Source organism: Melospiza georgiana, chromosome 26, assembly GCF_028018845.1.
Source record: "Melospiza georgiana isolate bMelGeo1 chromosome 26, bMelGeo1.pri, whole genome shotgun sequence".
Classification (NCBI taxonomy): Eukaryota; Metazoa; Chordata; class Aves; order Passeriformes; family Passerellidae; genus Melospiza; species Melospiza georgiana.
The window spans coordinates 5,581,324-5,593,049 of record NC_080455.1 but is presented as its reverse complement, the minus strand read 5'-3'; the positions used below and the strand labels follow the sequence as shown (position 1 = coordinate 5,593,049).

General features: G+C 50.7%; 1 protein-coding gene across 7 annotated transcripts in view; it reads right to left on the bottom strand.

The window, feature by feature from the left end:
• Nucleotides 1-1,144: 1,144 nt before the first annotated feature.
• The window catches only part of GNG7 (G protein subunit gamma 7), a 50,031-nt gene continuing 39,449 nt past the window's right edge, over nt 1,145-11,726 (bottom strand). For 2 of the 7 annotated variants that reach the window (XM_058041115.1, XM_058041117.1), the window contains exons 4-6: nt 8,241-8,359; nt 2,796-6,280; nt 1,145-2,534 (exon numbers count right to left, since the gene is read on the bottom strand). In XM_058041115.1, the coding sequence (XP_057897098.1) occupies nt 6,155-6,280; nt 8,241-8,321 (207 nt within the window). In that variant the 5' untranslated portion in view covers nt 8,322-8,359 and the 3' untranslated portion in view covers nt 1,145-2,534; nt 2,796-6,154. Of the gene's footprint in view, nt 2,535-2,795; nt 6,281-8,240; nt 8,360-11,726 lie in introns of those variants that run through there. The other 5 variants (XM_058041118.1, XM_058041112.1, XM_058041113.1 and 2 more) reach the window with 5 other exon arrangements.

Here is an 11,726-nt window from a genome sequence, read left to right as displayed (position 1 = left end):
GTCGCTTTGGCACCGCCACCCGCTGCCACCTCCGGGTATAGAACTGAACTGGGGGGGGGGGGGGGGATTTGGGATTCTGGCTTGGGGACAATGACACAGGACCTGCTGTTTGTCCCCCTGTCCATGCCGCCTTTCTCAGCGGCGTTTTTGGGAGCAGACGCTGAAAAATCCCAACAATTCCCGGCCCGCGGCTGCAGCGGGAGCGGCGCATTCCAAGGACTCGCTCCCGGCCTCGGATCCCGCTGCGCTTCCAGCCGGGCCGGGATCGCTTTTAACGGGAAATAAAAGGGAAGGAATGCAGGGCTGGGTTTGGATTTCCCCGTGGGATGGGGTGGGATGGCTCAGGAGATTCCAGGGAAAAAGGAGATTCCCAAAAGGTCCCAGGAGGAGCCAGCGGGGATGGGGAGAACAGGGGTGGGAAAAGAGAATCCCTGAGAATTGGGGGATTCCCAAGGGGGGATTTTTGAGGAGCTGAAATCCTTGAGGAGTTGCAATTCCTGGGATTTGGCATTCCTAATCCCGTTTGACCATCCAGGGGGTGTGAAAGGGGAATCCCAAAAAGTGGAGGGATTCCCAAGGATTTGGGATTTCTGAGCTGAGATCATTGAAGGGCTGCAATTCCTGGGAATCATCATTCCCAATCCCACCTGAGCATCCAAGGGGATGAGAAAAGGGAATCCCTGAGAGCTGGAGGATTCCCAACATGGATTTTTGAGGAGTTGAGATCCTCGAGGAGCTGTAATTCCTGGGAATCATCATTCCTAATCCCACTTGAGCATCCAGGGGGTGGGAAATGGGAATCCCTGAGAGCTGCAAGATTCCCAAGGATTTGGGATTTCTGAGGAGCTAAAATCCTCCAGGAGCTGCAATTCCTGGGAATTGCCATTCCCAATCCCACCTGAGCATCCAAGGAGATGAGAAAAGGGAATCCTTGAGAGTTGGAGGATTCCCAAGGATTTGGGATTTCTGAGGAGCTAAAATCCTCCAGGAGCTGCAAATTCCTGGGAATGTTCATTCCCGATCCCAATGGGAGCTCCAAGGGGTGGGAAAGGGGAATCCCAAGGGTGGGAAAGGGGACAGGGAAATCCTGAGGGAGGATCCGGAATTCCCACACGGAATTCTCAGCACAGGCAGGCAGAGCAAATTGGCAAAATGCAAAGTGAGCCTTTTTTATTGTGTTATCCATTCACTTGGGAACAACGATTCCACGAAATATTAAACACGGTGCAAGGAGGGGTTTTGGGGCTATGGCACACGAGAAAGGGCAAAAATCAACAAAACAACCCCCCAAAAAAAAATCAGGAATTGCAGACAGATGAGGAGCCTACGGCACAGACACCGACCACTTCCTAAGGACAGTCAGGAAAAAAACCTGGATTGGTGTTTGGCAACGAGATCAGAGTTTGGCAAATAATAATAATAATAATAATAATAAATGATTATTTGAACGATAGACCAGAGAGAAGGAGAAAACAAGGAGAGCCAAGGATCCCACGTGGGTTCAGAGTAAAGGAATTATTGGGATTTTGTTAAATAAAGGTGGATTTTTTAAGGAGTTTAAGGGGGGAATAAAAAGGGGCATTTGGGAGATGCAGAGGCTCCGGGGTGTCCCGGCTCCATCCCCCGAGACAGGGAGGGGAGGAAAACTGGAATAGGAGCAATGCTTGGTTTCCCTGGCCCTTTTATTCCCAGATTTCTATTTTTGGCACTGGCTTCACCACATCCCATAAAGAAAGGCCGGGCAGATCTGGGCATGTGGTTAAATCCCAAAAAAAAAGGCTTTTGTGGAGCTGGGCTCCAGCTCCTCCTGCTCCCCCTTCCAGCACTTAAAAAGTTCTGAAAAGTCTTTTTTTTGTGTGTGTTTTTTCCCCTTCTTTTTTTTTTTTTTTTTTTTTTTTTTTTTTTTTTTTTTTGTGGTTTTTTTCCTCCTTTTTCCTTTTTTTTTTTTTTTTCTTTTAAATTTTTTTTTTAAATAAATTGATTTGGCAAATGCACTGAACAAAGTACAAGCAACTACTGGGAATCTGCACTTCTATTTCTGCCATACAAAAACACCCACGGCATGAGCACGGATTTACTCGGACAAGGAGAAAATTCTGGAAAAAAAAAAAAAAAGGAAAAAAAAAAAAAAAGGTGGGGGAAAAAAAGAAAAAAAAAAAAAAGAAAATAAAAATTAAGGATTTTTTTTCCCAACAAAAATGAGTCATCCATGGAGACACCAGCACCTGCCAGCAGCTCCCACCCCCAGCTCCTGGTGGGACCCTTGGCATTCAGGGATCCCATGGGAGATGCTCCATGGCCTTTCTCCTGCCTCCTCTCCCTGCCCCTTTTCCTGGCTCCTTTTCCCTTTTCCCAACCCCTTTTCCCCTCTCCCTGCCCCTTTTCCTTCTCCTGGCTCCTTTTCACTTGTCCCAGTTACTTTCCCCTCTCCTGACCCCTTCTCCCAAACCTTTTTCCCTTCTCCCAACCCTTTTTTCCCTTTTCCAAACCCCTTTTCCTGGCTCCTTTTCCCTTTTCCAAACCCCTTTTCCCTGCTCCTTGTCCCTTTTTCCCCCAGCTCCTTGCTCCTTTTCCTGGCTTCCTTTACCTTCTCCCAACCGCTTTTCCCCTTTTCCAAACTTCTCCCATCCCTTTTCCCTTCTCCCAACCCCTCTTCCCTTCTCCCAACTCCTTTTCCCCTTTTCCCTTCTCCCATCCGTTTTCCCTTTTCCCATCTCCCAACCCCTTTTTCCCATTTCCAAACCTCTTCTCTCATCCCTTTTCCCATCTCCCAACCCCATTTCCCTCCTCCCAACCTCTTTTCCCTTTCCCCAACCCCTTTTCCCTGCTCCTTGCCCCTATTTCCCCCAGCTCCTGGTCCCTTTTCCTGGCTCCTTTTCCCATCTCCCATTTCCCTTCTCCCAATCTATTTTCCCTTCTCCTGACCCCTTTTTCCCTTTTCCAAACCTCTTCTCCCACCCCTTTTCCTTCTCCCATCCCTTTTCCCTTCTCCTATCTCTTTTCCCCGCTCCTTGCCCCTTTTCCTGGCTCCTTTTCCCATCTCCCTTTTCCCTTTTCCCTTTTCCCATCCCATCTCCCTTTTCCCTCTTCCCTCTTCCCTTTTCCCTCTTCCCTTTGCCCTTTTCCCTTTTCTCTTTTCCCATCCCATCTCCCTTTTCCCTCTTCCCTTTTCCCTTTTCCCATCCCATTTCCCTTCTCCCATCCCTTATCCCAGATCCTTTTCCCTTTTCCCATTTCCCTTTTCCCATCTCTCTTTTCCCTTTTCCCTTTTCCCATCTCCTTTTTCCCTTTTCCCTTTTCCCTTTTCCCATTTCCCAGCTCCAGCGTGGCTTTGGCTCGGGCAGGACCCCGGCATGGGGGAGGCACCCAAAGCACCCAGACCCCAAAATATCCGACCCAGCACCCCTTGGGATTCCCATCCCTCGGGATCCTCCCAGGATGGAGGGGTTGGAGCCCCTGAGGAGGAGGAGGAGGAGGAGGAGGAAGAGGAAGAATTCCCGGCTCCAGCCCCGGCTCCAAGGATAGCACCAAGCTCTGGTCTCGAACACAGAGGAAGAATCAGATCTGGAGTAGAAAAATAAGGCTGGAACTGTCCGAGAGATTAAGGACAAGAGGGAATTCCCTCCTGGAGGAGGAATCCCGGGCCGGGCTCGGGAGTGGCCGCGTGAATCCCGGCGGGCGGAGCTTGGAGCGGGGTTTGGGATTTGGGATTTGGGATTTGGGATCAAACCCTCCAATAAAGGCTTTGCTGGGGCTGAGGGACAGGGAGGGAAATTACTGGGAAAATATCCCGTTTTCCCTGCTCTGCTCCCCCCCAGTGGATGGGGGGACATTCCCGAGCTCTGGAATTCGGGGAGCGTTCCCAGGAAAAGCCGCACAGCTTTAGGGTTAAACGTGGCATTTCCCCGGCTTTGTGGCAAAGGCAAATGACAGAAAACAAGGAACAGCGACATTCCTGCAGCCGGGGAGGGGACAGGAGCCCCCTGGGAATTCCATCAGCCTCTGGAAAAGGGCTGGAGCAGCTCCAGCACCAGTGACCCCTCCCAGCAGCACCAGTTTGGGCCGCGGGGCTTCAGCGGGAATCCAGGGAATGGCAAATTCCTCTCCCATGGGAATTGCTCCCTGGCATTGCCAACCCCATCCCTGGCATTCCTAACCCCATCCTGGCATTCCTAACCCTGGCATTCCTAACCCCAATCCCTGGCATTCCTAACCCTGGCATTCCTAACCCCATCCTGGCATTGCTAACCCCATCCCTGGAATTCCTAACCCTGGCATTCCACCCCTGGCATTCCCAACCCCATCCTTGGCATTCCCAATCCGATCCAAAGCTTTGTGGGGAATGGGGAAACTCCCAGGATTTCACATCAGCTCTAGCTGGGTTGTTTTTATCCCTTCTCTCCCCAAAAATCCTGTGCTCAGGATAACCAGGAATGGCCTCTGCCTACAATGGTTTTGGGAAATCTTTTCCAGCCTCATGGATTCTGGGATTCTGGGATTCTGGGATTCTGGGATTCTGGGAATGTCTCCCAGCAGCTGCTGAGCCCCACGATGGGCCCTGGGACAGGGATTGGACACTGCACCCAAATCCTGGCATTTGTCCTTTTCCCACTTTGTGGAATTCCTGGAGTTCTCCCAAGCATCCACCCAAGGGCTCCATGGAAGCTTCTCCTGCTCCCCCTTTTCCTGCTCCCCTTTTCCAGATCCCTTTTCCCTGCTCCCTTTTTTCTATCTCCCCCTTTTCCTGCTCCCCTTTTCCTGCTCCCTTTTCCTGTTCCCTTTTCCCTGCTCCCTTTTTTCTATCTCCCCCTTTTCCTGTTCCCCTTTTCCTGCTCCCTTTTCCCTGCTCCCCTTTTTCTATCTCCCCCTTTTCCTGCTCCCCTTTTCCTGCTCCCCTTTTCCTGCTCCCCTTTTCCCTGCTCCCCTTTTCCTGTTCCCTTTTCCAGATCCCCTTTTCCTGATCCCTTTTCCTGCTCCCCTTTTCCCTGCTCCCCTTTTCCTGCTCCCTTTTCCTGCTCCCCTTTCCCTGCTCCCTTTTCCTGTTCCCTTTTCCTGCTCCCTTTTCCTGCTCCCCTTTTCCTGTTCCCTTTTCCCTGCTCCCTTTTTCCTGCTCTCCCCTCCACGCCGGCTCATCCCCATGAGATCCAAGCGCTCCCAGTTCAATCCCAGTCCCAGATTCCCAAGGGATAGGAACAGAACTGATCCTTCCATTCCCCTTCCCCACCTGCCCTAAACCTCCCTGGACAATTCCCAGGCCCTGGATTTAGTGGGAAGAATTCCAGTGTTGGAAAAGGGAGATGGGAAACGCTGGGAATTTGCTGATTCGGGTTGAAACTCCCCCAAAATTGGATTTTTCCGAGATTCTGGATGCACCAGGAAGCTCCTTCCCTTCCTTCCCTCCCTCCCTGAATTTGGGGACAGCACAGAGACCCCCAAAGATCCCGACCTCCCCCATCCCTGGGGATCCCTAAAATTCTTCCTGGGGTCTCTCCCAGCTGGGAATTGCCCTGCAGGGCCATCCCTGGATCCCAGCAGAGCTGTGGGATGCAGGGAAAAGCCTCCCCAGCCTCCCTTTGGCCATTCCCAACTGGGATTTTTCCAGCTGGATTTGGGGATTTTGGGTTTTTTTGGGGTTTTTTTTTCTTTTTGTACTGATTTTTTTACAAAATGGTTCCCACCTCACCCCTTCTCCAGAGGAAATTCCTGCTGATTTGGCTCTGATTGGATCCAGGTCCAGCTCTCACATCCCACTGGGAATGACTCCACAACCACCCCTTTCCCAAATCCAAATATCCCAATAAAAAAATCCCCTCCCCACCTTCCTTTCCTCCCCCAACCCTGGGTAAATTTTAAAATCCTGATTCCAATTCTTAATCCCACTTTCAAACCCCCACTTCCAAATTTACTTTTTTGGGGGTTTTTTTGTTTTGTTTTTCTCTGGTTGTTTTTTTTTTGTTTTGTTTTGTTTTTGTTTTTGTTTTTGTTTTTTTTGTTTTGTTTTTTTTCTTGGATTTTTTTTTTTTGTTTTTCTCAGGAAATTTTTTAAGTTCTGTGTGAAGCCAGCGTTGAGTTTTTACCCCTGGGTGCAGGTGGAGCTGTGGAGGAGCCTGGATCCAGAGGCTGGATGGGGATTTCCTTCCAGAAGGATCCACAGCTATAGGATGATGCAGGGCTTTTTGTCCTTAAAGGGATTCTCAGAAGCAGGAACTCCCACCAGGAGAGGATCATTCCGAGCATGCTGCTCACAGTAATTCATCAGCTCCGAGGATGCTTTGGAGACCTGGATTTTTGGGGATAAAAAAAAAAAAAAAGCAGGAATTTGAGGGATAATCACAGGAATTTGGGGGATAATCCCATCTCAAAGTCAGCAGCACTTCCAGGATTTTTTGGGGTTTGACATTCAGCTTTCCCCAATAGAAATTCTGGGGAGATGAGGAGAAAAATGGGAATTTTGGAGGTGGAAAATCAAAGTTTACAGTGAGGAGTGTGGGGAAATGCCCCAGCAAGGAGATTTAAAAGGAATATTGTATCTGTGTTATTCAGGGATTTGGGATGAGCTTTAAAGACCTGGATATTGGAGGAAAAAATCAAGAATTTATGGGAATATTCCCAGCTCAGAGTCACCAGAGCTTGCAGGATTTTTTGAGATTTACATCCAGCCTTTCCCTATAGGATTTAAAAGTAGTATTATTGTAGCTGTGTTATTCAGGGATTTGGGATGAGCTTTAAAGACCTGGATTATTGGAGGAAAAAAATCAGGAATTTGTGGGAATATTCCCAGGATTTTTGGGGATTTACATCCAGCTTTTCTCTATAGGATTTCAAAGGGATATTATTGTAGCTGCGTTTTTCATGGATTTGGGATGAAAAAGTGAAGGAAAAGATTCCCTGAGTGCAGCCTCTTGTTAAGGTTTGGAAAACCTTAGGATCCATTGTTTAAGGCAGTGCTTGGTTTAGTTCCAAGCTGTTTTTTTTGGGAAGGGAGAGCTTGGAGGGATCAGAGGAGGCTCCAAATCCCCAGGGAGCTGCTGGAGGCTCTGGAGATTTCCTGATCTTGTTTTTATTAATTTCAATTTCCTTAATGACACAGGGCAGAGGTGGAGCCACATCTGGAGGTTCCTCTTTCCCTCCAAGCTCATCCAGTCTGGCCTTGGGCACTTCCAGGGGCAGCCAGAGTTGTTTTGTGCCATGGAGAGAATTCCTTCTGTCCACCAACCCTAAAATTCCCCTCTTTCCATCCAAACCCATTTGTCCTTGTCACCAAATCCTGATGGAGAGACCCTCCCTGGCTTCCTTGGAGGGAATCCTGGAATGCTGGGGGGAAAACCAGGATCTCTTCCCACTCCCACCTGAATTAGGAGTCTTTTGGAGCCAGGTCTCATAAACTCTTGGGGATTTCACACCTAAGATAGCTCAGCTACTTTAGAAGGCATAAAATGAGTGAGATGGCTTTTGTGGCAGTGTTGGAAACAAAAAGGTTTTAATAAAACTCAAAATAACAAATTTTTTTTTATAGAGAAAAACTAATCTAAGTGCATCTCTTGTCCCCTAGTAAAACACCTCACAAAAGCCATTAGATTTTTTTGTTCTCTTCTTTTTCTAGTAAATTGTCCAAGCCAGACTTTTTAACTCCTGTCCAATTAGCTGTCCTTAATGAAGTGAAGTCTCCCAAGTCCTATGAGATGCCTTTTCACCTCATTAAGGAGAGAAACTTTTAGCTTATTTCCTTTTCAAGGGGACAAAGGAGAGTTTTTGTCACTCTGTCAACAAAGACAAGGAGCACATTCCAATAACAAAGAGCACAATCCGATAACAAAGAGCACAATCTTATAACAAAGAGCACAATCTTATAACAAAGAGCACAATCCTGTAACAGTTCCTGTAACAAAGAGCAGGTTCCTATAACAAAGAGCACAATTCCTATAACAGTTCCTATAACAAAGAGCAGGTTCCTATAACAAAGAGCACAATCCTATAACAAAGAGCACAATCTTATAACAGTTCCTATTACAAAGAGCAGGTTCCTATAACAAAGAGCACAATTCCTATAACAAAAAGCACAATCCTATAACAGTTCCTGTAACAAAGAGCAGGTTCCTATAACAAAAAGCACAATCCTATAACAGTTCCTATAACAAAGAGCAGGTTCCTATAACAAAGAGCACAATTCCTATAACAAAAAGCACAATCCTACAACAGTTCCTATAACAAAGAGAGCACATTCCCACTCCCATCCTCACCTTGATCCTCTCGATCCCGGCCTCGATGCGGAGCTGCTCCACGAGCTTCCTGGCCTGAGCTATGTTGTTAGTCGTGGACATTCTCTGCCATCGGCTCCGGGCCCCAGCACAGCAGAATCCTGCAGGGAACACGGGCACAGAGGGGCTGGAGCAGGGCTGGAGCTGCCCTGGCTTTGTGCTCCATCCCAGGATCATGGATGGATGGGATGGGAGGTTAAAATTCATCCCCCACACCCACAGCCACCAAAAAGAGCTTTGGTGGCCCCACTGATGCTTCCTGAGGTTGTTTCAAGTTCCCCTTTCTGTGAAGGAGCCTCAGGATCTCCTTTCCAGGGAGTTCTGTTGAAAGCTCTGCTGAGCAGACGGAAAAATCCGCCCGGTTCTGTGGGAGGGAAGCTCTGCCCCAGCCCTGGGCTGGGCACCAAGGGGGCATCTGGGGGCTCCTGGAACAGCCCTGGGGGCTTTGGGGTCCCTGGGGGCTCCTGGACCCTTCTGGAACAGCCCTGGGGGCTTTGGGGTCCCTGGGCAGGTGCCACCTGCATGTGGGTCACATCCAACCTGCACATGGGGCTGCGTCCATGGGACCACATCTGAATTTCCCATGGGATTTATGGCAAACTTTTCCATGGGATTTATGTCCAATCTTCCCATAGGATTTTTGTCCAACCTTTCCATAGGATTTGTGTCCCACCTGCCCATAGGATTCATGTCCAACCTTCCAATGGGATTTGTGTCCCACCTGCCCATAGGATTCATGTCCAACCTTCCAATGGGATTTATATCTAACCTTCCTATGGGATTTATATCCAATCTTCCCATGGGATTTATGTCCAACCTCCCCACTGGGATTTCTGCCCAACCTTCCCATGGGATTTATATCCAAATTTCCCATAGAATTAATGTCCAACCTTCCTATGGGATTTATGTCCAACCTTCCCATAGGATTCATGTCCAACCTTCCTATGGGATTTATGTCCAACCTTCCCATAGAATTTATGTCCAATCTTCCCATAGAATTTATGTCCAATCTTCCCATAGGATTTTTGTCCAACCTTTCCATAGGATTTGTGTCCCACCTGCCCATGGGATTTATGTCCAACCTGCCCATGGGATTTATTCCAACCTTACCATAGGATTTGTGTCCCACCTGCCTATAGGATTTGTGTCCCACCTGCCCATGGGATTTACATCCCACCTGCCCACAGGGCCGTGTCCCTGCACCCCCACAATGCCCTGACAGCCCCTGAACCCCCTTCCTCTCGGTTTCACAGCACGAACTGTTGGTTTTTTTCCACGACACCCAAACAACCCCCCCTGTCCCAGGGGCACCTCCAGCCACACCGAATCCCTTGCCCAGACACCACCCTTGGCCTGTCCCCTTTGTGCCACCCCCATGGAGGTGTCCCGGCCGCTGACTCAGCCCCCAGGGCACCGGGGGGCAGCTCCCACCTCCCACCAGAGCCAGACACCATTCCAGGAGGGGAAGGAGCCAAAGCAAACCCGCCAGCCGCCCACTGCAGCCCTTCCATGCCTTAATTAGAGGCTCCTCCAAGCTTCTCCCCGGGCCTGGCAGCTTCAAAGCCGAGCGTTCCCGGCGGGACCGGGGGTGGGAGCGCCCGGCCCAGCCCAAATCCTCGCTGTCTCGCCTATGTTTAGACGTTTGGGGAGTTCATTCCAGACCACAAGGGCACTCTCAGGGATTATTTTGCTTGGCAGCGCCCTCAGCTCCTCAATCCCTGAGCAGCACTCGGGAATTGGGGCAGGGAAGGAGGAAAGTGCAGCCGCGCATTCCCGGCTCCCCGAGGGAGGGAGGATTCCCTGAATTATCGGCGCTGTTTGGGAATCTCCGCCTCTCTCCCGTCCTGGAAGTTAAGTCAGGCCAGCACGGGGAAGCTGCCAGGGTGAAATCAGGTCCGGTTCTGTGGAAAACGGGAGGAGGAAGGAGGCTGCTCCCTGGGGAAGGAGCTGCTGCTCAGCTTTGAGGCGCTCCAAAACAGCCCAGCTGCAGCTGCCCAGTGAATCCCAGTGAATCCCAGTGAATCCCAGTTTCCCTGTTCCCATCTGAGGTGCTCCAAAACAGCCCAGCTGCAGCTGCCCAGTGAATCCCAGTTTCCCTCTTCCCATTTGAGGTGCTCCCAAACAGCCCAGCTGCAGCTCCCCAGTGAATCCCAGTGAATCCCAGTTTCCCCCTTCCCAGCAGGGCATTTTCCCCTCCCAAGAGCAGAGAGAAGCAGCAGTCGGTGCTGTCCCACAGGGGGACGTGAATCCCTCCCAATCCCAAATTGTGCAAGGGGATTAGGAGCAGGGAAAAGCTCTGTGCCAAAGCCCAGCTCCGTCCAAACCCGTGCCATGACCTCCAGAGCCCTTCCTGCTGCACAACTGCCAGAAAAACACTTCACCTGGACAAGAGTTAGCAGGCAGCTGGGGGGGAAAAAAATGCCAGGAATTTGTGTTCCCAAGTGTTTGCAGCAGCACAGGATCACCTGCCTGGACTTTCTCAGCTTCCTGTTTACGGAGCGAGGCCGATGAATCAGCCCAGGGAGAGTTCAGAGAACTTCTGGGAGCTGCTCCCACCCCCATCCCTGTCCCTGCAGCAGCCTGAGGATCCAAAGCATGGCAGTGCTGGATCCAAAACAAGAGCATTGTTGGATCCAAACCAGGTCAGCGCTGGGTCCACAGCCAGGGCAGTGCTGAATCTACACCAGGGCACTGCTGGATCCAAAATCAGGGCAGTGCTGTAGATCCAGCAGTGGATTAAATCCAGGTCAAGGCTGGATCCAAACCAAAAGCACTGCTGGATCCAAACCAGGGCAGCGCTGTGGATCCAGCAGTGCCCTGGTTTGGGATCCAGCACTGCCCAGGCTGTGGATCCAGCACTGACCTGGTTTTGGATCCACTGCTGGATCCAGCAGTGCCCATGGGCAGATCCAGCAGTGCCCAAATGTGGATCCAGCAGTGCCCAGGTTTTGGATCCAGCACTGCCCTGGTTTGGATCCAGCACTGCCCAAGTTTTGGATCCAGCACTGCCCTGGCTTGGATCCAGCACTGCCCTGGTTTGGATCCAGCACTGCCCTGGGTTGGATCCAGCAGATTTTGGCTCCATCTCCATCGTCCCTTTGCCCATTTTTTAACGCAATCAGCGTTTGGGAAAGGGCTGGGGTGTGACGCCTGCAGCCTGGGCAAGGAGCACAGGACAGCAGGGACACCCAGGCCTCCTGCACACCCCCCAAAAGTGAAGCAACGACCCCCACAGAGGCAGAACTCCTCCTGCCAGGGGGGCAAACCTCTGGAGCCCGGCCTGGTCCCACCTCCTGCTGCTGCTGGAGCGGGGCCAGCGCTGACTCCTGCCTTGCCTGGCTCTGCTCCGTGACTCAGCACCGGGCCTGAGTCACCGCAGCCCTCCTGAGCACAAACAAAAATCCTCCTGAATTCTGCAGCAGCGCTTCCCGCCTGCTCCCGGCAGTTCGGGACAGGGAGGGTGATTTT